The sequence below is a fragment of the Micromys minutus genome (assembly GCF_963924665.1).
Source record: "Micromys minutus genome assembly, chromosome: 2".
NCBI lineage: Eukaryota > Metazoa > Chordata > Mammalia > Rodentia > Muridae > Micromys > Micromys minutus.
The window spans coordinates 34,048,697-34,074,389 of NC_137971.1; the positions used below are offsets into that span (position 1 = coordinate 34,048,697).

At 44.7% G+C, this 25,693-nt stretch overlaps 1 protein-coding gene across 1 annotated transcript in view; it reads right to left on the minus strand.

The window, feature by feature from the left end:
• DMRT1 (doublesex and mab-3 related transcription factor 1) overlaps window positions 1-25,693 on the minus strand; it is a gene marked incomplete at both ends in the record, with an annotated part of 88,500 nt that overhangs the window by 48,050 nt on the left and 14,757 nt on the right. The window contains one exon of the mRNA XM_080912906.1: window positions 2,223-2,506. Coding sequence (XP_080769032.1) covers window positions 2,223-2,506 — 284 coding nt within the window. The remainder of the gene's footprint in view (window positions 1-2,222; window positions 2,507-25,693) is intronic.

The following is a 25,693-nucleotide window of genomic DNA, read 5'->3' on the forward strand; positions in this document are numbered from 1 at the left end:
AGAGAGAGAGAGAGAGAGAGAAATCAAAAGGTCTTTGGTTGTTGAACATCCACACTGCATTACAACACATAACGGCACTGAGAGTAGCACGGAAAGGGAACAGAGTATACAAAGGTGATTCTATCCACCCGAGAGATAGGGAGGAGGCAAGCTGAGTCTTAGCAGAAGGGTCCAGAAGATCAATGTGAGGAGCATGGGCCTCCATTCCAGCTCTTGCAGAGCCCGAGTCATCATGGGGAGCAGACCACAGAGAGCAGCACAGGCCTGCCCACGCTGCTGAGGGCACCCCAGAAGACACAGTAGAACACTGGTAACATGAGACCCTCAGGACCTCCGTCAGGTCTCCTCATCTGCATCTGGTATTTTGCAAATCAGCGGCCTAGAGCTATGTTGGATTATTTGGATGTAAGAATTCTGCAGGCATGACTTGAAACTTTCCTTTAGAAGTCAAGCTGGGTTCACAGTTGCTTATGTGAGGCTTAAGAGGAACCAGCTATATTAGAGCCCCTTTGTTTGGTCTCCTCAGTTTATTCTGTCACACAGACATAGAGAATGTCCCTTCTGCCTTATCTGCCATCATATTCACAGAAAACTGTTGTGCCAATTCAAAAGTAACCCCAAAGTTCCAAGTTAAAGCTTATGTTAGACAGAAACGCACGGGAGCTGTGCCCCCTGAAACACCACCTCTCTTCAAGACCACACTTGCTTCTGACCTGCACGGGTGAAGAAAAGCAGGAGAGAGTTGCAGGAAGACTTCAACAGAAAACGGAGGGCTTAGGCACCAACTGTAACTCCTAAGCCACAAAGACCCTGAGCAATTATGGGGACCCACCCCACAGCAGAAGCTCACCTGCAGAGACAGGCTGATCTCGGTGAGTCCGAGGCCAGTCTGGGACGACTTGAGTATGAGTGTTTTCAAAAAGAAAAGAAGAACCGAGACAAACTAGAGTCAGTTAGAGGAAAATGTCAGATTACGATGTTTTAGAATTGGGCTTAAGAGAGTTAAAGACTAGTAGAACAAAGGAAGCGTGTCTCCTGGAAGCAGAAAGTTACAATATTGACTGACAGAGGCTTGTGGGGTAGGAAAATGGAACGCCCAAGTGTCTACTTCCAATGTGAGTTCTGGAAGTTTAAGGTACAGTGTGGGCATTATAATCAGTAGTGCTGCATATCTGAAAACATGCAAACTAAAACTCGGGTGTGTATGAGCTCACATTCGAACACACACACACACACACACACACACACACACACACACACACACGGTGCCTTCATTAGCCTGTGATAAGCAACACAAAATGTACACATACGTCAAGACGACACACTGAACCGTATGAATGTGTACGATTTGTCAACTATGCCTCAATAAAGCTAAGGAAATATGAAGGAAGGAAAGAAGACATCAAAGACTCGCAGTAGCTCCTAGATACGGTTACACTACACCGAAATCAGATCTTCGCTAAGGAAGCCTAGCTAGACTCACAGAGCCGAAGTGAGCATCGCTCTTACAGAATCTCAGCAGCCTCTGTGGTGGCATGGGTTTAACTCCTCCTACACACACGCCTTGGGCATAAGTACACACAGTGGCCTAGCCTCAGAGTGCTCTGGTGCTAAAGCAACGACCTGGTGGAAGTGCTCCACCCTCAGAACCACTCCAGACAATCTTTCCCTAATGAAACAAAACACTGATTTGCTCCAAATGTTGAAAGCTCCTGCTTGCACACTATTTTAATGATACAGGTAGACTTTGAAAGACTGATCGCCATTTCTAAAAAACACGCGCCTACATCACTGGGCCATTGAAACACAACCTCATCACCTTTCTTTACCTTTTCTGTCATGAAAATACACATATCATGATAGTTTCTCTCGCGGTGTACAAATTTGTTGGGAGATAACTGGCACCCAGAAAGCCGCATCTAACATACTCTAAGCTGCCCAAAGGTAGGGCAGGATATATCTAACTCTGGTATATTTTTGCAAAATACTGGTATTTTGAAAAAATGACAATATGAGAAAAACTGAAACTGAAAATCAACCCCCAAAACAAGCAATTCCCTTCCAAGTTCCTACAGCCAATCTCTGGAGTTAAATGGCATTAACAGATGGAAAGTAAAACCAGTATGCAGCGCATCATACTGTGATCACATGTGTGCTGAACTGAGCATATGCGTGGTACTTGAGCATGTGTGTTTCACATTTCCATGAACTCTGGGTCATACCTGCCACTGGTTTCCAGTCTGAGCAGGCACATAAGGTGCTGGGAGACTCCGCAGGCTGTTCTTCACAGGGGATCCTCCGAGGGGATTTCCCACCTCCCCTGAGGAGGACTCGGCAGACAAGGCCATGGAGTACTGGGGGTAGTTGTACAGATTGTTGTAGTAAGGAAACAGAGAGGGCTGGTAAAAACTGCTGTAGTAGGCAGGGTCTGATACCAGGTCAGGTGTGTTCTCCATATGCCCTCTGCTGGTGACAGCAGGAATATCCTGGATGACCATGCGTCCCTCTAAAAGAGAAGAGAGGAAAAATAAATAAATAAAACGATGTTGTTAAGGGGCAGCGTTCGGGGTGTCAATGAATGAATGAATGAATGAATGAATGAATGAATGAATGAATGAATGAATGAATGACAGCCATAAGATGTAATGTAGGTGATCCACAAATCTTGCCCTCTCAAGTTCAGCTGTGCCTCACATTCCTCCTCAAGATGAACAAAGAACCTGGAAATGCAAAGGAGAAATCATCCCCTGCTTCTTCAGCCATAAAGGGGAGGGTTCCAAGTCTGGCTTTGTGCTGATAGCAAAGCTAAAATACCCCTGGCGAGGTTATTTTTCTGAGTACACGAAGTCACTTTAGCATTAGGTTAAATGACATGAAGCTGACCTCAACCCAGATACTCCAGTCAGATGTCAAGAAACTGGAGATCAAACCCGATTAACCCATCTATGAATTCTTACCATGTGATAAAGTTAGCATCACCCCAGGAATTCCGTAAGGGGCTGAGTTAAGCGCACAGTTTCTTTTACTTTCTTCCATGGTAGATAAGGTACTGTATTCTTTAATATGGACCGGAGTATGGACCAGGAGCAGACCAAAGGAACTGTGCTATGAGAGCTTTACCTGATGTAAAAGTCTTGGGGGAAAGTGAAGGAGATGAGAAAGAAAGAGTGACCAGGGAGCAACACAAGACCAGACAGAGGCCACATTAGACTACAAATGTAAGGGTGACCCAATAGAGGGACATATGGGGCATAAAAAATAAATCAGGGATGATGAGATGTGAGCACTAAGGATAAAGGGGGATGGAGAGCAGGAGAATGGGTGTGGAAGAGTAACGCAAGGGTGTGTTCTGCCTACTCTAGACACTGGGCATGAGGTACAGGGCTAAGAGAAAAAGGATGCATCTTCAAACTTCCTGATGCTGGAAGCTGAGGTCCGTCTGGGAAATGGGGTGGAGCCGAGACAAAAAATGAAGAGAGCAGATGCAATGCCCCAGAAGCTAAAGTTGGCACAGATTGCAGACGGTTCAGCTATAGAGGAAAACAATGGCTCAGAAACCAAGTAAATCCAAAAACCCCGTAAACCCAGACAGGGTCAAGATGAAGATAGTCTTTGGGATTTTCTGTTGTTTTGTGAAGGAAGCAACGGCACTTGGCCTGCTAAACAACTTGGAGCAAGAACTCAAGCAGAAGGCAGATCTCTGTGAGTTCAAGGTCAGTCTCATCTGCAGACTGAGTTCCAGGACAGCCAGAGTTACACAGAGAAACCTTGTCTCAGGGAAAAAAAGAAAGAGAGGGATGAAGGGGGAAGGAAGGGGAGGTAGAGGGGAGGGAGGGAGGGAGAGCAAGGAAGGAAGAAAAAAGGAAAGAGGGAAGAAAGAGAGGGGGAGCAATTAAAGACAGATAAAAGCTGCAAACAGCCACATAGGATCCTGCAAGGAGCCCCAGACCTCCAGGCTGCCCATTTACTCCCTGTGCCTAGCATAATATCAGACCCAGAGCACTGAGCATTTACTGAAGACAGCAGTAAACATTGGCTTTTTAAGTAGTACAGAATCAAGGATAAATATGAAGTAAAACCTGAAGCTCCACGAACCACAAGCCCTTAATACTTCATAGCTAAAACACAGAGAATGGCTCAGTATCCCACGGCATGAAGAAGAGGCCCCAGGAGAAATCTCCAGCGGTGTTCCCTAGGCACTCAGTGCAGGGGTGAGGTTCCTGGATCAAACTGTAGGAGAAAGAGAAAGCGCACAAGGACGGTGTGTGTACTCAGAGAGCATGCTCTGTAAGGTTTGGGCCAAGATCACAACTGAAACCTTTGTTCAACCTTCAAGACTGCAGCCTCCTTTCCAAGAAAGAATCCAAATACCCACTGCAGGCTCTGTAAGTGCACTGACAGGCCACTGATTGACTGATTTCCTTTCTTCTCTCCAATCTTTTCATACTCAAAACAAGTTGGGGGTGGAGGAATTGACTCATGGGTCCAGAGCACCTGCTGATCTTGCAAAAAACCTACCTGGGTTCAGTTTCCAACACCCACATGACAGCTCACAACCACCTGTAACTTCAGTTCCAAGGGATCCAGTGCCCTCTTCTGACCTCTGCAGGCATCAGGTACACACATGGTGCACATAAATGCATGGAGCCTCACATATATACACATTAAAAAGTAAATAAAATAATCTGTTGGCATAACTGGTAATTTTTATATCTAATTTTTTTTGTTTTCAGTGTTGGGTCGTTCATTCTTTATCTGCTTACAAAAGCAACACAAACTTCTCAGAAACAACAAGCCATGCAGACATTTAAAACAAGAGAAGGATGAATAAAGTAGTCAATCTTCCAGCCCTATGTATTGGTGGGTCATTCCCCATACAATCTCAGGCACATTAAATGCTTACACCTGCTCTGTGGCGGAAAACCTGGAGACACCTTATGGCTTACAGAAGCCAGACTTTTTATTTACTAAAGGAAACAAAGCAGGCAAAGGAAGAAATTAAAACCCAAGGTGTCCAGACTCTAAGACCGAGACTCAGCACGCTTCTTGAATCCCTGCCACACAAATGGGTCAGCTCCTCCCATCAGGCCTCAAGTTTATTAAGGAACAAAACAATGGCAGTAATAATGCTCAGGGTAACGACAATGGCTTCAATAAGCAGTATAGTAAACCTCAAATTTAAAATGGTAGGTAGGCCAGGTCAAATCAAACCGTGCTCTGCTTCAGCTGCCTGACCTTAGCTAGCAATGCTGTCATTTTCCTATTTACCTGAATTTCGTTTTGTATCTTTTTTTTTTCAAGTAGTCTTGAGTTTTCATGATAAACAGTGATACATGCTGGGAGAGCTCAGTTTCACAAAGAGATTTCAATTATGAAGCCATGTGAACTTTGCAAGAGCACTCGGCCACAAATTTTATACACAAAGTCAACAAATGCCCTAAGAGTTAAAAGATTTTTTTAAAAAATCTCTATATGAACCATGAACTTTTTATGAGGTGCATGGATGTGTGCATTCATGTGTGCCTTGTGAATGTTGCCAGAGACGGAACCCAGGGCTTTAGCACACAGTGAGTGGGCAGGCACTGCGCCACAAAGTTACACCTCCGGCTCAAAATTCTCTTAATGTTCCCACCTGAACCCTGGTCGATGTCAAACTCAGCTTTAATGACCATGCCACCACTGTATGAAAAATCCCAGGGGCTGGTGACAGCACCCAAGGAGCAGCGTGTCAGCTCTGGGGCTTTAGACTGATCTCTGAATCAGGGACAACAGCATCACGCAGGGACACTTAGTATTAGTCAGGGCTCAACACCATAGCAATACTGATGTTTCACTTTCACTATTCTTTTAGAGATAGAGGCAGACAGGCAGGTAGGCAGACAGGCAGGCAGAAGGCAGGCAATTTTAGGTACTGGGGATGGAACTCAGAACCTTGCGCATGCCAGCTGAGTGCCACTGAGGGAGATTTTTATGTTTTGAGATTTCTGTACCACCGTAATAGTATTCCCCAGGTGACCATACCGACCGGGTGAGGAGTGTCACCAAGGCTCCTAGAAGGATGAGCTGATATGGAAATGGCTTAGGAAGGTGGAGAACATTCACAGGGAGGCTAACACGAAGAGTTAATAGAGAAAAGAATGTTCCGTGAGCAGATGAGAAGGGCTAGCAGGCAGGGGTAACGCTGAGATCATCAGAGGAAGATGCGAGTTCCCCCCAAAAGACCCGGGTCTGAAAATGGCTATGTCTCTTCAATGGAACTAATGTACCCTCTTCACACTTACAAGTTTAGGACCAGGACGCCCATCAGTCTCCTTTCCAAGCCTACACAATACTAAGATCATATGCCATATGCACTCCAGAATGGAAGAAACCACCATAACAAACACCTATGGTCAGTTTGTCTTTCCTGCTCACTGCAGTCACAGCAGAGTCCCCAAAGAGTGCTTACGGGCATTCTCCCCAACACAGGAAGGTCATCATCTAAGTCAGGTGAAGTACCCCAAGAAGTGGTAGAAAAATCTTAGGTTAAGATTTCCGACTAGAATCGGAGAGGGCTCAGTTGTTTAGAGCACTGGCTGCCCTCCCAGAGGACCCAGGTCAATTGCCAGCACCCACATGGCAGCTTAGGAGTTCTGACACCTTCACAGAGGTACACATGCAGGCAAAATGCCAATGCACATAAAAATAACAAAAGAAGTAAGTAAATAAATAATAATTTATTTTAAAAAAAGAAACTTTAACTCAAACCAGGCACAGTGGTGCACACCTTTAACACCAGCATGGGGTTTTACACACACAGGTGGATTTCTGTGAGATTGAGGCCAGACAGCCAGGGCTACACATTGAAATCCTGTCTCAAAAAAAAAAAAAAAAATCCAATTCAAAAGAATTAGAAAATAAATCTAATTTTCTATGAGTATATATACATATGTATATACATTTAACCTTCAGAAAGTTGTTTTCCATACAAACAAAGTGAAAAAAATGCCGGTTTTTTTCTAAATCAAGGAGGAAGAATAATACAAATGGAAAGCTAGCTCTGTGAGCCTTACTGCGTACCAACATTCACCATTCCCTTGGTCTAGGTATCTTCCAGTTAGTCTCCAAGCTTCATGTGTATAATATGTGGTGGTTTGAATGCAAATGGTCCCTATAGGATACTCTTCAAAAGGTATCGCCTTGCTGGAGTAAACTGTAAGCAAGCCTCAGTCGAATGCTTCCCTTTGGAAAGGTTGTAGTCATGGTGTCTCTCTCTTCACAGCAAGTAAAACCTAAGCCCCACAGTCAGTATTACTAATACAAAGACCAGAGACATAGACTTCGAAAAATGAATCTTAAAGATTGTGTTGAAAAACCTGAAACTAAAGGCCACTTTCTGTCTTACTGCAATGAAAAGTGGCCAAGATTGTTTAATGGTCTTAGTAAGAGATAACCCATGGCATCAAGCCCAAGAAAAAGTATTACTTTTCTTAACCAATGACCCCTTACAAGATCATCTACCCAGTCAATGGTCCTCTGTCATGATACACATGGCAACAGAGAGTTGGATCTCTCTCCCAACTGCTGGACTGAGCCTAGGGCCTTGCACTTTAACCAAACTCTCAAGTTTGTTGTTTTGAGTAAGGGTCTCATTATGTAATCAAGCCTGACTTCAAATCTGTGCCTGAGTTTCTTAAACGCTGTGATTACAACAACACACCACCACACCCAGCAAATCATGTTTCAAGTATTATAGTTATTGGCATACAGTCCTAATCAGCAGGACCAGATCCAGTTGGCAAGGCAGTGGAGCCAGAGAAGTGGGCTCTGCCACATAGGCTCTGAGCCCTGTCTCTACACATGCATCTACAGACATGGCACTTGTACACCAACACCTGCCATTCAAATGCTCACACATGCTCGGTACATGCACCTTCTGAACATCCAATTTTCTGACAAGCCTTCATGGTCCTGTTACCTTTTTCTTGTACTAAGATATTCAATGTGAAATATGATTTCACTCCTTCATGAGAGATCAATACCCACACATGATAAACAGCCTTATTGATCTTGGGGTGTTATATGCTGGTCTCTGGGCCTGCAGCATATTAATAGTAGTTAACCAGTAATTCATTTTAAGGTGGATGAAGGCATTCCCCTTTCTTCTCTATAGTGTCAGGATTCCCAACATTGTTGCACTTTGAATCCTCTATAAACTTGAAATTATACCCACTTCTGCATGTGAAGAAAGGTCCACAAATGAAACCAAAATTTACCTGCAAAGTGTCTTTTTTTTTTTTTTTTTGTATCTGAAATCCCATACTTTGGCAAATGTGTGTCCTACTTAGTTTCAAAATTCTTTGTTGCCAGGCAGGTAAAACCTTCACCAGGAAATAGGAGTTAAATCTGAAACCTAAGATCACCTTTCACCAACTAATATGAACTTAGAATTACGAGATCCCTGTTTGCTTAATACTGTCAACTTTCCATGGATCTGGGGGGGGGGGGTTTCGGGGGAGCAAACTGGAATGTTCCTCACTGGAGGAAGAAGACAAACTAGCTGCCTGTTTTTCGTTTTGTCTTTTTAAATAGCATTCTGTAGGGTATTCCCACGTCCAGATTAATCAGCTTCTGGAATTAATCAGCTGAGGAACATCTGAATAATCTAAGCCATGAAAGGCGCTGAACAAAGACAGTTTTTTAAAACTGTCTTCTCAAATACTGAAGCATTCCATTCTGTAGGGAAGCTCTTTAAGTAGGAAGGTAAACAATTCAATTGCTTCAGGAAGTCCCTGAAACTTATCAGACTTCCTCCTAGACTCTCTGCCAGAGTAAGCAATAAACACTAAAGCTGAGCTGCCTGGAAGAGGCTCAGACTGACTGAGGCACCTGCAAAAATCACTCTCCAACCTACTGAGCTGCCTGCACAGCCTGCTCTAGCTTCCTGGCTTTTGTGAGCTGTCACCCATGCTTGGGTGGCCCTTGGTGATGCAGCTGTCATTAAGTCATGTTTTCTCTTCTAAGTAACCCTTCACCCATATGGCTATAATCCTAATAAAACTGAGGGGTTCACCAAATTGGACTTTGGTGGTTTCTACGCTTTCACCTGTTGTGGGGTCCCTATCTGGAGTGAGTAGATGTGTTTGTTGTGTCTCTCCTGAAAAGTTTTGTCACACAACATAACTGGTGCAAAAACACGATCATGACAGAACTTAAGCTGAGTTGGGAAGGTCCTTGTGAGTGCATGGTACTTGTATGAGAAAGAAGGTACACATAGAGGTGACGGTCCTTGGAGAAAATTCCAATAGAGTTGTCCTTTCCTGCATGATGCATGCTAATGTATCCTTGTGCTATGACAGTGGTTACGTGGTTCTCATTGGTAATGGAACATGCAACTAAGGAAGAGCCATCAGAAATAAAAGTGTGGCAAGATTCCCAGGATGGCAGTCTTTATCATGTGGAATGGGGTGGTGTGTCTGCTTAATGAGTGCTGTTCACCATGTGAACACGGAGATGCCTTGTAAAGAGGTTTGAAGAAAATTCTGCAATCTTTGAATTATGTAGCAGAGGTTGCAGGGTCTCTGTTGTGTATAATTAGAAATTCATGAGGCAAAGATGGCAGCCAAGTAGAAAGTTGTTTGTGTAAAGGAGCAACTGCAACAAGAAAGGGAGATAGGCTAGCATCCTCCACTTAGTCTATGATTAGGTGACGGCATTACATCAAAGAGAAGCTCAGAGATGGTAAAAGCAGAAGACGCCCCTCACATCTGACCTTTAATAGAGAAAGAGAAAAGCTGTGGTGTAGCTCTCAACATGCCGATGGGGGCCTTAACCGTGGCCCCTTACAAAAAAAAAAAGAACAAAAAAAAAAAAAAAAAAAAAAAAACTAGTATGACCAGGAACCCCTCGGCAACTGAATTGCAGGAATTAGGACTCTTAAGCAAGCAATGAAGGAGCAGATCACAGCATGGCTAGGGAAGCTGTGGGACGTGGGAGCAGATAGGATCAATCCATTCTGCCGTGAAGGCGGGAACTGAGTTATGCGATACAGGAAGTTCCAGGCCAGCTTGAGCTACATAGTAAGTGTGTCTCAAACAAACCAGAAATGACCATTTGTGCAGACCCAGCTGCACCAGCCAAAGAAAAAGGAGATCTGAGGACATATATATATACATACACACACACACACACACACACACACACACACACACACACACACACACACACAAAGACTCTCCTTAATATCTGATGCTAACAATTAATGGGCTTATGCATGGCTATATAGTTGTTGTATTGTTTATTGTCAACTTGATACAAGCTAAAATTGTCTGGAAATAGGGAAACACAATTGAGGGGTTACCTCCCATCAGATTAGCCTGTAAGCAATCGATTAATATGGGAGGGTTCAGCCCCCTAAGGGCAGGGCCACCCCTGGTCTAGTATTGTGAGTGGTATAAAAAAGCAGGCTGAGCAAGCCATGGGAAGCAAGCCAGTTAACAGCAACCCTCCATGGCCTCCAGGTGCCTGCCTGAGCGCCTGCTGACATCCCTCACTGATGGACCGTTATGGCAACATGTAAGACAAATAAACTCTTCCCTCCCCAAGTTTCTACTGGTCACTGTGCTGGCTAGTTTTATGCCAACTGGATACAAGCTAAAGTCATCTCTGAGGAGGGAGCCTCATTTAAGAGACCACCTCCATAGACAGGGCTGTAGGCCAGTCTGCAGGGCATTTCCTAGTGATTGGTGGTTTGAATATGTCTGACACCCCCCCCCAATAGACTCATGCCTTAGAATGGTTGGCCCATGGGGAGTGGCACTATTAGGAGTTATAGCCTTGTCGGAGTAAGTGTGGCCTAGCTGGAGGAAGTCTGTCACTGAGAAAGTGGGTTTTGTGTGTGTGTGTGTGTGTGTGTGTCTGTGTGTGTGTGTGTCTATGTGTGTATACACAAGTGATCAAGCTATGCCCAGTCCTGAGATAATCTCCTTCTGCTGCCGTTGGATCAAGATGTAGAACTCGGCTCCTCCAGCACTAAGTCTGCCTGCAAGACACCACCATGATGCAAACAGATTAATCCTTTGAGCCTGTAAACCAGCCCCAATTAAATGTTTTGTTATTTTTAAGGTTGCCATGGTTATGGTGTTTCTTCACAGCAAAGAAAACCCTAACTAAGACAGATACTCTTATTTTAAAAGATAACTTTTAAATTTCTCAACTTCAGTCTTTATATGCTATTGACAGATGTGACCCACATAAGCAAAAAGTCTTAAGCCCCTCAACAGTCTTTAAACTGCTAAGGGGTTCTGCACTGAAATGTTTGTAAACTTTTGCCTTCTAGACACATCTTTTTTTAACCAATTGGAGCCCAGTGTTTCATTCTGAGGTGGTTTTCTAAGCAATGAGTTCTCAGTGAGTCACCTCTAGCCTAATCCTTAAGCCTGGATCACTGTTAACTATAGGTGTCCAGGCAGTGAACCTCAGGGTGAGAGCAGCCACACTTTGAGTCAAACTGCTGAACCAGATCTGGAATCTACTGCCACATGTCCATCAAGCAAGCAATTTGACTTTTTCACATCTCAGAGCCTAACATAATTGGATTATGTATTGTCTGAATATATGGGCACAATAGACATAAATGTATGAAAAGTCTATGCACGTCTCGTATGTAGCCTCTGACCCGTGCGTGGTAAGTGCTCTGAAATTGCTAGCACTGTTATCTTGACAACAGCACAGCCACAACATTCTCTGCTCTCCGGAAAAGCCATCAGACAACTCTTGGCAAAAGTCCTTGTTCCCAGTGTTCCTCATTAGAGCACCTTAAGAGGCCAGCTTGCACCTGCAGAGCTTTGCAAAGGCAACTCGACTCAGAATGAGCACAAACCTCTTCCCCTGGCCTTCTCAGAGGTCAGACAGTAGCCTTGAGCGCAGTCAGTGTGATATCCCTCCCTAAAGCCATAATCAGGAAGCGCGGGAACAATCTGCTTCTCCCACAAGGCAGTCATGACAGGGCTATTTTAAATGTCAAGCATAAATCTGGTGCCAGGAGAGCAACAACCACTCACTGTGCGCTCTTGCCAACAGGGACGACCCTGAGTGACAGATTCCACCAGGTGGGGCAAAGCTCACCATTCCTCCCCTTTCCGAGATCCCACATTTCCAGCCCCACCCCCTCCTCATGCTTTTGACTTAATGCTGCTGCTACAGCGCTTTCCCAAAGACGGACTTTTATTTATATGGGAGTGGGGGGTGGGGGCTGCAGTTCCAGGGCCGAACTTTAAGCTTGCTATAAAGTTAATGTGCTATTCAATGTTCGTTCCAGCCAAGAAGGTGGGGCTGTGTATTTTCTGCCACCCCAGAAGGCCATTATCAGTAATTGCCCATTACAGTGCATAATTATTTCTCCTAGCATAGTCTATGACCTCCAGGCTTGCTCGCTGGTAGAGCAAACCACTCCATCTTCCCAAATCTGTGGAGGAAGCTTTTGACCCTTAGGACCACAACACTGCATGCTAAGCCCATCTCCGAAGAGAGGTTACACTGCAGCACAGCCTAGACTGCCTCAGATATCAGCCCAATGGACTCTGTTCACCTCCCCTCAAATAAAAGGAAAACCAAGCATAGTCAACTCTCCATTATGGGGGAGTTGATAGCCCAAACAGGGAATTATCACAAGCCCTTTCTACTCCCCTTCCTTTAATTTTGCTGTTTAATCGTGTTTAATTCTATAGCTGCGAAGGGACAGCATGACCGAGGCCACTCTGAAAATAAACAGCGTTTAGCTGGGAGCTTGCTTACAGTTTCAGAGTCTTAAGTCTGTTATCATCATGGCAGAAGCGTGGTTAGCATACATGGTGCTGACGAAGTAGCCAAGAGCTCCATCCTGATCCTCTGGCCAAGAAAGAGAAAGAGAACCACTAGGCTGGATGTGAGCTTTTGAAACCTCAAAGCCCCAGAGACACACTTCCTCTAACAAGGCCACACCTCTTAATCCTTCTAATTCTTCAAAGAGTTCCACTCCTTGGTGACTAAGCATTCAGATGTACTAGCCTCTGGGGCTCGTTTCTATTCAGACCACATTCCTCTCCCTGGCCCCTATAGGCTCGTAGCCATACCATAATACCAAAAAATGCATTTGGTTCCACTTCAAAAGGCCCCGTAATATATCACAGTCTCGATACTGTGTAAAAGTTCAGAGTTCAAAGTCTCTTGAGATTCATGGAAATCTAACTAACTCCCGTTAAAATCAAAGGTCCACACCACAAGATGAACCCCATGCCTACATTGCCTGGAAGCCCAAGAACTGGAAGCTAGGTAGCTAGAGACCTGGGGTAGACCTACATATGACTGGCCAAAAAGAAAAACGAGTAAAATGATTCCTAATGACTTTCTGCTATACTCACAGCCTGGCGTCTTGTCCAGGCATCATCAAAGAGGCTCCCTCTGAGAGCAGACAGTGCAGAGACCTACAGCCAGACATAATGCACAGTCTAAAGTGGAGGTCTTCATCGGGTCTTTCACCTCAGAGATTAGGGAGAGGAAAGACTGTAGAATTCAGAGGGGATAGAGAACACCAGAACATAGCCCACCAAATAAAGTAAGCAAGGCTCACAAGGGCTCAGGGAGACTTTAGTAGCCAGCATGGGGTCTGTATGGGTCTGTACCAGGTCTTCTGTGTATGTTATGGCTGTTAGCTTAGTGTTTTTGTGGAACTCCTAACAGCAAGAGCAAGTACATCTCTGACTCTTGCCTGCTCTTAGGACTCCTTTCTTCCTATTGGGTTGCCTTGTCCAGTCTCGATAAGGGCTTTGGCCTTCTCCTACTGTATCTTGCTTTTTTGGGTTGGTTATCATCTCTTGGAGGACTGCTCTTTTCTAAAGAGGAAACGGAGAAAGCATGGATCTGGGGGAGAAGGGAGGTGTGGGGAGCTGGGAAGAGTGAAAGGAGGGGCAACTGTAGGCTTAGATTTTTGAAACCTACTTTAATAAGGTTTTTTTTTTTAAAAAAAAACACTTTAACTTCCTTTCTAGCCCATCAACCTCCAGAGGTAGTAGGAAGCAAAGGTTAATAGGGCAAAAGAGGATGTGGATCTGTTTAGAAAAAAATTTAGGGTCATTTTAATCTTTGTGGTTGGGATGTATTGTATGAGAGAAGAATCTACTTTCGATAATAAAAAGTCAGTATCAAAAAGCACATCACATATTCCCAATATACAATGGCACGGACTACACTTTCCCCCTCCAAAAGGGGAAAGGGGGGCATAATGAGAAAATATGGGACCGAAGCAAGTCTGAAACCCAGCAGGGGAAACTCCAAATTCTGTAAATCCATGTGTGATCTCAAAGCACTCTTCAGACCTCCACTTCCTCCCAACTTTGTTGACTGTAACACACTTCTCTCATGGGCTGGTTCCATACAGTTTGTAGCTTTCCTCAGCATGTATCCCAGGACTCCGCATCTCCAATTTCCTTCCTTTCCACAGGGCTTGGTGGGGCTTTGCCCTGAGGCCACCGCTCCCTTAATTCCATTCAGTACTAGGCTTTCCTTCATTCAAACTCTTATCTCCTTAAGCACTGCATTTTCTGTCTTCTGCATTACACTTCTCCTCAAACTGTCCAATTCTGCATTTCTCTCTGTCCAACTTGCTTCTTTTTATTCTCGATCTGTGTAAGAATCACCACTTATAACCACATGACAGAGACCCCCCATGTAACATTTCTATTGATTCTTTGAGAGTTTCACATCATATACCCCATTATAATTCTTCCCCAATCCTTTTAAGTCTGTCCCACCCCTTGTGACCTCCCTTCCAAAAATAAAAAAAAATAAAATAAAATGAAAAAAAATTAAAAAATAAAAAAACAAAGTCTACTTCGTGCTATTTATATGCTCACTGGGACACAAAACTGAGTTCTTCCCCTTCCACAATTCCAGAGGCCATCAATTATAAAGAGTTACTCTTCAGCATCCCTGTGACTTTTTAAGAGTTCTCTGAATGAATAAGTTAATTAATGGTGTGGGGGGAGGTTCTCCTCAGTGGCTTCCTGTCTAGGTTTTGAAGGGGAGGGGACTGGAGAGCTAGGGGTTGTCAGAAGCCTTCCATGTCCCTCCCTTTCTACTCTGTATCTGCAGTCATCAGGAGCACAGATCGTGAGCCTCTACAGTCTCTGGCAACAGCACAGACCATGAACACGGCCCCCTGCTGCAGTAGAAACCTAGACCTAGACATGGCTCTAGGCAGCAACATAGGCCTCAACACCATGACCTCAGGTGGCAGTGCAGGCTACCTAGATCAGTATAGCCCTCAGCAGCAGCACAGCTCCCAGACACACACATGGCTTCAGGCAGAAGCAGACTTACGCCCTTGGATTACCCAGACATCGATACAGACCCTGGCTGCAGTAGGGTCTTAAACCCAAACATGGTTCTCAGCAGCAGCAAGGATCTGGACCTCATCATGGCACCAGCCACTCACAAAAAATACTCTCTCTAACACCACTGGACAGCAGCATAGCCCATAGACATAGCTTCAGGCTGCATCACACATCACAGAAGTCTGCATGGCCCGCAGTGGTAACCTCAGATAGGCCACAGACATCATCCCAGCCCCCAGCAGGATGAGGCAAGGCGGGACAGGGCACAGGCAGCAGTGGCTTGGCTGGCTCACCCAGCTGCTGACTCTTCTGCCTGTGCTCCCAACTCTACGTGGTACGGAGAGAGGGTCATGATGGGGTTGTGTTTTGAGACAGGGTTTCTTTGTGTAGCCCTGGCTGACCTGAAAGTAGCTCTGTAGACGAGGCTGAGCTGAAACACAGAGACCCTCCTGCCTCTTCCTTCCAATTGCTGGGATTAAAGCTCTGTACCTTCACCTCCCAACACAAGACTGTCTTAAAGTCTCCTCTGCCAGTGCCATTAGTTCTAGGTTTCTTACTAATATCCTTCTCCTCTGAAAATTCTGATCTGGGCCTCCACAGTAACACGCTTCACACCACTGTCTTCCCACAAGGATGGCCCATTCAGCCTGTTTAAAGTGTCCAATCGCTTTTCTAGTCCAAAGACCCCAAGTGTTCCATATTTCTCCAATAAACACCATGGTCAGCCTTGTACGGCAATATCCCACTCCCTGGTACCAACTTCTGTGTTAGTCACTGTTCTATTGTTGTGGAAGGTACCATGACCAAAGCAGATTTAACAAAGGAAAGCCAAGAAAGAGCAAGAAACACTGGGCCAGAGATAGGCTTTTGAAATCGCAAAGCCCAACCACCCCCAGTGACACACTTCCTCCAATAAGGCTGCACCTCTTGATCCTTCTAATCCTTTCAAAGAGTCCCACAAATTGTACCATGCATTTTAAAGATTGCAACTGGAAATAAGAAGAATTGAACAGATCAGAGAGAGAGAGAGAGAGAGAGCGCGAGAGAGAGAGAGAGAGAGAGAGAGAGAGAGAGAGAGAGAGAGCTTTAAATATGAAGAGTGAGGAGACATGTTCCCCCATTATATGGTGTTGGAAAAGGAATTATAGTCAAATGAGTGATGAAAATGAGATTTGCAGATTTAAACAATTCTACACTGACATCCAGTGCCACACCCCCTTACTTCACCCAAATGTTCATTAGCCAGGAGAGAACAGAGAGTGGAGTTGCTAGCTGAATCTACAGAACCCATATGCTCAGTTATTCCTTGGCATTTCTTCCTCTCTACTGGCACCTTCTCTGGAAGCCCCAAGGCTTCCCTACATAAAGATGCATCCCTAAGGTAACAACATTCAGAAAGAGCCCCAGGTAGTGTAAACTGCTCGGGATGTGACAACTGGAATTCTGTAAGGTTTCCCTAAAGTATTTCCTTCTTCCTTTCCTTTGGAAATAAAATCTCCCTCAAATAAGAGTCATTTCTGCAAACAGAAGGCATGCTCATCCACTTTTTGCCTTCATTTTTACCAAATGACTTCATATAAACCACAGAGAATTATACCTAGCAACTCACAGGCCAAGCAGCAAGAAAGGCCCTAGAAGCAATGTTATCCATCCTGAGGTGCATCTTGAAAGTATAAGTGGCAAATCTAGAGACACACGGCTGAGTGACACTAGAACGGCAGCTGAGGAACCCCAGGAAGAAACCTGGCATGTGTTCTCCATGCTGCACAGGAAAGGAAAAGGGTTGTGGGTGAGTACGGTATGCGGACCCTGAGATACAGCTGCTGCTGACTGGCAGTTCTGTCCTTACAGTCTGGAAGATACTGAATGACCTCTATTAAAACTCAGATATGGCGGTATGGCTCACAGAGGTCTGGATTTCTCAAGATGTTACAGTCATGGTCTTTCTACTGAGAAATGCTGAGTAAAGCAGAGGTTAGCAGCCATCATTCAGCCTCGGAGCATTACTGTCACAAAGCATTCATTTGGGAATCGTATGGCCCATCCTTAAAGCAACCCCCTCTGGTGCCAGCTTCATCAGGCTATGCAGCAGTGGCACCTTTGTCAGCCAGCAGAGCCGCTGTGTGCTGTCTCCAAACCACGTACCTAAGCTGCCCTGAACTGTATAAGGTGACTTGATGCCAGGTTCTCGGTGTGTTTACAGATACCTGCTTCATCATGAAACTGTCGACCACTGAGGTATAGAGAGCACTTGTGAAAATGCCACTCTACGGACTGGGACACCAGTTCCCATAAAGGCAGGTGACATAGCTTAGCCAATCACACGTCGCCCCATGATATCATTACCACTGTTGTTCTGGTTAGTGTCGCAGGCTGTGGGTTTTAATTGGTAGCAGAAATGGCAATTTCCCAGCAGCTCAAAGGCAGGAACTGGAAGAGTAGAGGACCAAACTCTTAATACATGTATGTACATCTGTGGATATGTGCATATATGTACATACTCCTGCACACACACATTCCTAGGCTAGCCTCCACCCCTCAACCTCCTGCCTCAGCTCTGGGGCGGGAGGGAGGAGGCTGAGACTATATATATCTATATATATATATATATATATATATATATATATATGTATGTATGTATGTATGTATGTATGTATGTATGTATGTATGTGTGTGTCACTATAGCCAACTTATCATTTGGTTTTCTACTGATTTCTGAACTCAGGTCCCCAGGCTTGGAAGCAAAGCACCCTTACCCACTGAGCTGTGCCCAACAGCCCTGAATAGCCGTAAGAAAATACGCACTTGAACAATAAGCACACAGAAAGATGGTCGGCACCATCAGCCATCAGTAAAGCACAAATCGAGGCCACAGTGAGATACCGTCTCATCCAACAGAGCAGCATAACCCAAAAGGACAAATGTCACCATGCTGAGTAAAAAAGCCCAGCACGCACATGCACTCGCACACACATATCACACAGTGGATGCATGCAATGTCCTGAGTAGTCAAACCTACAGTAAATGAATGAAATACAGCAGCAGTGTCCAGAAGCTGGAGAAACGAGAAACGTGGGGGAGCCGGAAGCCCTGTGAAATAATTCAGAATTAAATGATAGATACACAGTTCCGTGAATATGTTTTCAGGAGGTAAACTCCATGGTGTGTCAGCTACACGTCAACACAGCTGCTGATTTTTAATAAGTGCCCTAAATAACCTGAAGGAAGTATCAGAGGTTGAGAGGCTTTTTAAAATAGTTGTTGATTTAGAAATAAAGCAGTCCTTTGTAAGCATTTCTTCACAAACTCCTTGAAGAATCAGATCAAAAGACAATGCAAAATCCTCCTAGAGAAACCGAGTTAAGAGTTCAGAGGGCAACTGAAGCCCACTCCAGAGTCAAGAGAAAACATGAAGATTTAGGGTCCTGGGGCCTCGGAATGGCCCTGGACCAGGGAAATGGCAGTATCTCTGAATACAGGAGAAGAGGTTTCAGCGCTATGCCTGAAAGCCCCTCTGGGCTGAAGAACTGAACTGGGCTGAGTGAGGAAAAATCACGATGAAAGCCATGCCAGGGCAGTCACAGAAAAGTCAACCTCAGAGCAAGTAACTGTTCTTCCTTCCTCCTGAGCAATCCATTTGCTCTCACTTGTTCGGCCACGCTCTGGTCAAGTCACGCGAGCACATATCCAGCAAGTGTTCACAGTTCCAGCCAAGTCTGCGACTCACGAGCCTAGCAGCTCCACAGACTGGGCACGAGTTTGCTTATGGCCTAAGCGTACGGACAGACGGGAAGAGCAAAAATGAGTGCCATTGCCTGACACGGAAAATACGATGCCGTAAAAATAATGTGAGCTAACAGTAAGAAACAGATTATTAAATCCTCAGGGACTGAGCAAGAGGAACTAGGGAGGAGAAACAAAGTCACTGCAGATTAAATATGGAGAGTTTTAAGCCAATTATAAAAGATCAAAGACAACAAGAGAGGGGAGGAGTAGCCTTACAAGTAACCGAGAGGCGGCCTTGAGAGAAATATGGCCAGGGGAGAGTCATTACAGCTTACAGCTAAAGTAATCTAGGAGTGACTTTAGCATGGAATTCACTAGGATCTGCTGCCACAGGCAACTCTCAGGAGAACACAAAGGGCTCTTTATTTTTAAAAAGGCACACAATTCTAGAGGGAGGAAGATACCAGAACTGGCACCGAGAGAAATGGCGATGAAAAATGCCAGCATCTTCAGCCATGTCAGATTTCCAAGTCGCCATGGCAGTGGTCCTCACCGCGTGCCACCACAGGTAAAGGTAAAGAAAAGGGCATTGTGGCATTGCTAACGTAAGATCCTTGACACGTACTGCCACTGTGCTCCTGATCCAAGTCTGATGCTGGAGCCGGGCATGGTGGCACATACCTGGGAGACCTGAGCCTCCAAACCTGAAGTAAATGAGGCAATACAGTGAGACTCCAACTTTTAAAAAGCAAACCAAATGGGCTGGAGAGTTTGCTCGGTGGTTGAGAGTATCCATTCTTGCATAGGGCCCAGGTTCGATTCCCAGGACCCACAAGTGCACTACCTCCTTGGGTGTCAGGCATGCACATGGTACAAAATACTCATACACACAAAATAATAGCAAAATAAATCTAAATAAATAAAATTAACTTTAAAAAGACAAAATAAACATTAAGACACTGCCCTCCATGTACATATAATGTATTTTTCATACGTGTACATATAATGTACTTTGATCAGAGCTGCCCTTCTTACTGTCCTTTGTCCCCTCCCACTCCTGATGGTCCAGTCTTCCCAGTCAGCACTGCTGCACTTTAACCCTTTCTTTGCTTTAGGCGAGCCAGTGTGTTTCATTAGGGAAGAACCTTCTGATCAACAAGTGCCAATCATAAGGACACCCAATGCTTACCAAGGAGAACCACACCCTAAGCCACCAACTACCACTAGGGCTACCTTTGAGCTTCTTTATAACACTCTCTAAAATTAAAAAATGTTAAGTTCCAAGCGTGTGCCGATAGCCATGCACAATAATCCCCGGAATCGAGAGCATAAGGAACCGGCTGGAACCCAGAAAGGTGCCTGGTACACGGGGGTGTAGCAGTAACAGGGGTTACTGCCTGGGCCTTTGGGTTCCAGCTCTCTAAGCCCTAGCAATGATAATGAAAAGCCCTCACACCCTCCTTTCACCACAGCTGGAGACTGAACTCATGTTAAGTACACAGCCTGCTACAGAACGCTATCCCCAGCCCCCCAGGTTCCGCTTCGACTGCGAGTGGATTGTTCTGCCTGTTCTGGTTTGGTGTGGAGACACCCTAACTGAAAACAGCCAGACAAAAAAGGCAGAATACCACCAAAGGTACCCAACCCAATGGCATGGGAGGTCCAGGATAAGGCCTGCTGTGGAAAACCTTCTATCCCTTAACAAGACTGTACAGAAGACTCTGTAAGGATGGCTAAATGCCCACGGGATGCCTGAGTTTACAGAACAAGAAAACTAATATAATCATAACATGCCCCTGACTGCAGAAACATCTCTCGAGAATAAGAGAGCTGGAGAGATGACTCAGTGGCTAAGAGCAGTAGTTGCTCTCCCAGATGACCGGAGTTTGATTCCTAGCATCCACATGGCTGCTCACAACTGCCGTAGCTCCAGGTCTAGGGGATCAATGTCCTCTTCAAGGCTCTATGGGCGTCAGGCACAAATGTGATGCACAGACAAACGTACAGACAAATACCTGTACACATAGAATAGTAATACAAAATAAAAAATAGTAATAAACATTTTAAAAGACTAAAAAAATAGCAGTGAAGCCATCTCTCAACACTAGCTACTTACTCGCTCCTGTACCTGGATATAAACAGTTACCTGGCTACCTGGTGGATCCCAGCCACTATTGGGAACACAGTGTGACCAGGGTCATGGAGCCAAGCATGTTTGCACTGCACACTGTGCTGTAACGGGCCCCGCCCCAACCCTGCCAGTCAATACGCACGTGATCTCCAGCAAGATTACCGAATCTCCATTTTTCTCATAAGTGGAAAGAAAATAGTTCCTACCTTGCAGAGTTGTTGTAAAGGTTAAATGAAAATAATAAATAACAAAGCAGCTGAGACAATCTCTGCCACAAAGCCGACACTCGGGGGAAAAGGAAAGCTGGTGGCATCAGAATTACTGCCGACACGTACAGAAATCTAACACCAGAGCTGGAAATTAAACAAAGTACACATTTAAGGAGAGAAGGAAGTATGCAGAATTAGGGAAATGTGATTCACAGCACGTGAGTTCTCAGTTCCAAAACACCACTTCCTCCTGGCAGACAGAAGCAAGCAGGGGAATGACATCCCTATGCTTAATCACACTTCCTAAGCTTTCTGTTTTTGGTTTTTGTTGGTTTGCCTTTTCTTCCCCTAGCCCTATTCAATTTCCCCCTGCTCCTGGATCCAAGCTTTTGTTCCCTGTCCAAATCCCTTCCACCGCTGTAAATAATCTCTCTCCCTCTTTTATATTACCTTTCAAATATTTATAGACTGTTATTCTCCTTCCCTCTGAGTCATACATCATTTTTGTTGCCCTTCCCCTGGATTCGCCCTAGTTTATCCACATCTTTTAGAGAAAAACAAACCCTGGTGCTTCATGATGAAGACAGCACACCCAAAGCCAACAGCCCCAACCAGCATGGCCTCTTATTCAATTCCACACATACAAAGACAAAATATTCTTTCATGTGCCTCTTACGCCTTTCCTCCAATAATTCATCATTCCATCCCCAAAATAACACAGGAGAAAGTAATAAGGGACCGTGGATGATGGGGCGCTACAAGCTAGAAGGTTCTGGGGTAGGATGCTAGGGGAAGGTCCCTGCTAGAGAAGCATTAATTATGTGTGCTATCCACTACTTCTGCTTGTTAGCTAGGGGCCACCCACATTGGTGCCACTACATTAGATGAACAGCATCCATCCTCTTTTGCTCTGTTTGGCCCCAGTGGAAAGAAAATTAACACTGTTCATTCCCAAATAAATCCAAGCTTTGGAAGTGATAAAAAAGAAAACCCCTAAAACTTAACAAAAAGTAGCTCACAGCCAGGCTGCTCAAAAAAATGATCCCTTTCCCAGTGGAGAACACTGAGACATGCCCAGTTCAGTTCCTCCACATTTCTGCTTGACAGTGACTCTGTCCCACGCCCACATCCCACGCCCCTGCGTCTTACTCTTCAGTGTGTGTTGTACAGTGTGCCTTCCATCTCTGCTGTGAGGGCAGCAAGGTAGTAAGGTTCCCCCCCAAAGGTATGCTGAAGCTAACCTCCAAACCTCAGCATCCTGAGCTGTGTGGTTGGTACAACACTCCTTGAGTATTTTAGAAGAGATAAGAGATGGACAACACCACGCATATTATCAGTGGAGTTAACAAAAGGTTAAAAAAAAAAAAACACAGCTGTAACAAGAGGGAAACTGTCTTAAAATCTAAAATCTTAAAATCTAAGAGAAAGTCTTCTAATGATAGCTCTTCCACTCCAGATATAAAAATCATCAAAATAACAGCGAAATTCTTTTCCTAAGTATCTTAGATCTTCAAGACTTTGGATCAATCACCACCATCTGCTGTTCTCTGAAGGGAACCCGGCATTGCACTGCAATGCTAATGACAACATGCCTTTCACATTAATGCAAACAGTAAAATGACTTTCAGGTAGCTGAACGACAGCAAGGCAAGAATAAGGTGTCTCTATTACCCGTTAGTCTCCATCAATACCTGACTAGGCAGGACAGACCCCACCCCCTTTCAAGATCTGCAACTGAGGAACCAATCAACTTCAACTGAACTAGGTTATTTTAAAAAAAAAACTGCCCAAATCTCCAAAATGTCACACTTGAATTATGCTGATTCCATATGATTCACTATGTGGTCATTATTGTCCTGGGCTTCATCAGCTTTGCACATGATTAGTCTTCTCCCACACTCAGCTACTTGCTCACTGTCTCCTTCACTTGCTATGTGGTTGCCTCTGGGCTACCCCTTGTCAAATCAAGGCAAATCCCTTTTCATTATTTCCTCAACAGCATTTAAGAATAACTCTTCTTACAGTGCCTGGAATTGAACTCAGGACTTGTATACAAGAGGCAAACACTCATCACCCCAAGCTATTACAACTATTTATGCAACATTTACATAGTTATTATGAGCCCTCTAGAGAAGATTCTAAGTACTCCAGAGTACAAAAGTCAATTTCAACTGTCACCTAAAAGCTCTAGAATCTCCTTGAAGATGATGGGCCTCTGGGCATGCCTGTGAAGAATTATACTGACTAGGGTAATTAAGACGGGAAGACATGCCCACTGTGGGTTGTTCCATTTCCTATGCAGGAATCCTGGACTGTATAAAAAAACAAGTAAAAGAGCTGAGGGAGGCCCTAATAGTGGTCTGCTTCTTGACTGTGGATACAATGTGACCAGCTGCCTGAAGCTCCTGCTGTTTGTTATGTATTACCTGTAATTACTATCCATAACCAGATACTGTGAGCCAAAACACGACCTACGTTGCATTTGCCAGTGTATTTATTATCACAGCAAAAGAAAGGTGACCAATATATTTTAAGTGACTTAAGCCACCAAGAATTTTATAATGGGTGGGGTGTGTGACACCAATCCTCAAGGCTCTGAGGACAGAGCATCTTCTCATTCCTCTTCATAACTGCCCCACGGTTTACTGCATACTAAACATCACTGTAGCTTCACATATCAGATACCTACAGTACAATTCATAACAGCTGTGAATTACAACTATGAAGTACCAATGAAATAGTTTATGCTTGGACTCACCACACATTATTAAAGAGCTACAGCATTAGGAAGGTTGAGAACCTTTAGCTTTTAATCTGCCTCATGAAAACTGAAGTAGGAGTTGAAGGAGGAAAACAAACAACCCCCAAAGAACACATTGCTGTAGCCCGTCTTGGACCGTTTTCACTGGCTGAACTAAAATGGCCCATTGAGACCTGCAAGTGTTGGTGTGGAGAGGTGGCTCAGTGGTTAAGAATGCTGGCTGTTCTTGCAGAGGACTGGGTTTGGTCCCCAGCATCCACATGGTGGCTCACAACCATCAGTAACTCCAGTTCCAGAGAATCTAACACCGTTCTTTGGCCTCAGCAAGCTCCGCGTGCACATAATACACACACATACAAGGCAAACACACATTCACAAATTAGAAATATATTTCAAAATAATAATAAGTGATAATAATAGCAGCTACATCTTCTGGTCCTTTGTTCACCCTCCAGAACATTCCGTTCTATGGCGCCTTTTGTCTCTATTCTCTACTGACTTTCCAGGACCAATCTTAATGCACTTTCATGGTTTACAGCACCATGTAATAGAGGATATTGGAACTCTTATCACATGGGGTCAATTTTATAACCAGTAGGAAACTCTAGTATGTTAAGAAGAATCCAAATGAGAAATGGGAAAAGGACAGGATTGGATGGTTCACTGAAAAAAATTCAAGTGATATTTAAACATAGTCTGAAGAAGGATGTTTCAAACAAACCTTTGTTGCCTCCTGCCTCTCTTATAGTAGGTGGGGCTTCTATCTTGAAAGGCCACATCTATCACATCTGCCATATCTGGGGTAGTCAGGAAAGCTCTCTACTCTTAGGGGTTCATGTAATCAGATCCCAGAAAACCTAGAATCACCTCTCCACCAGAAGCTCTTTGCCTAATTAGTGACTTCTACCAAATCCCTCTTGGCATTCAAGTTAACATCACAAGATTGAGGTTGGGGAGTGTACTTTCTTCTTTTTTAAGAATGTTAATTCTGTGTATGTGTGTGTGGAGGGGGGTATGTGTATCTGAAAGCATACCTGAACCCCAACCTCTGCAGGAACAGCACATGCTCTTCACCACTGACCTACCGCTGCAGGATACACTCTTCTTTTTTACAGATGGGAGGGTCTTTCTATGTAACTCAGGCTGGTCTCCAATTTGTGATCTTCTGCCTCAGCCAATACCAGGATCAGGCGACGTTCACCACACTTAGCCTTTAACGGCCTTCATCCTGCTGCCCAGGCTGAACTCTAACTATTCACCTTTCAGTCTGCCAAGGCAAGAGTTTAACCCCCAAGCTGCTTTGGCAGCCACTGTCTGGAGCCACCGAAAACATCCACCACCTTACCTCCAAAACAGACCCCTTGTCTCAAGCCTGCTTCCTGTCTCTACTGCCACCACCTGTCCAAGCAGCTGCCCACTGAGCTTGGGCACTGAACCTCCCATGAACCTCTGCTCCCATGTGGCTCCTGTCAGCCACACTCAGCACCAGAGATCTTCGACAAACGTAGATCTGGCT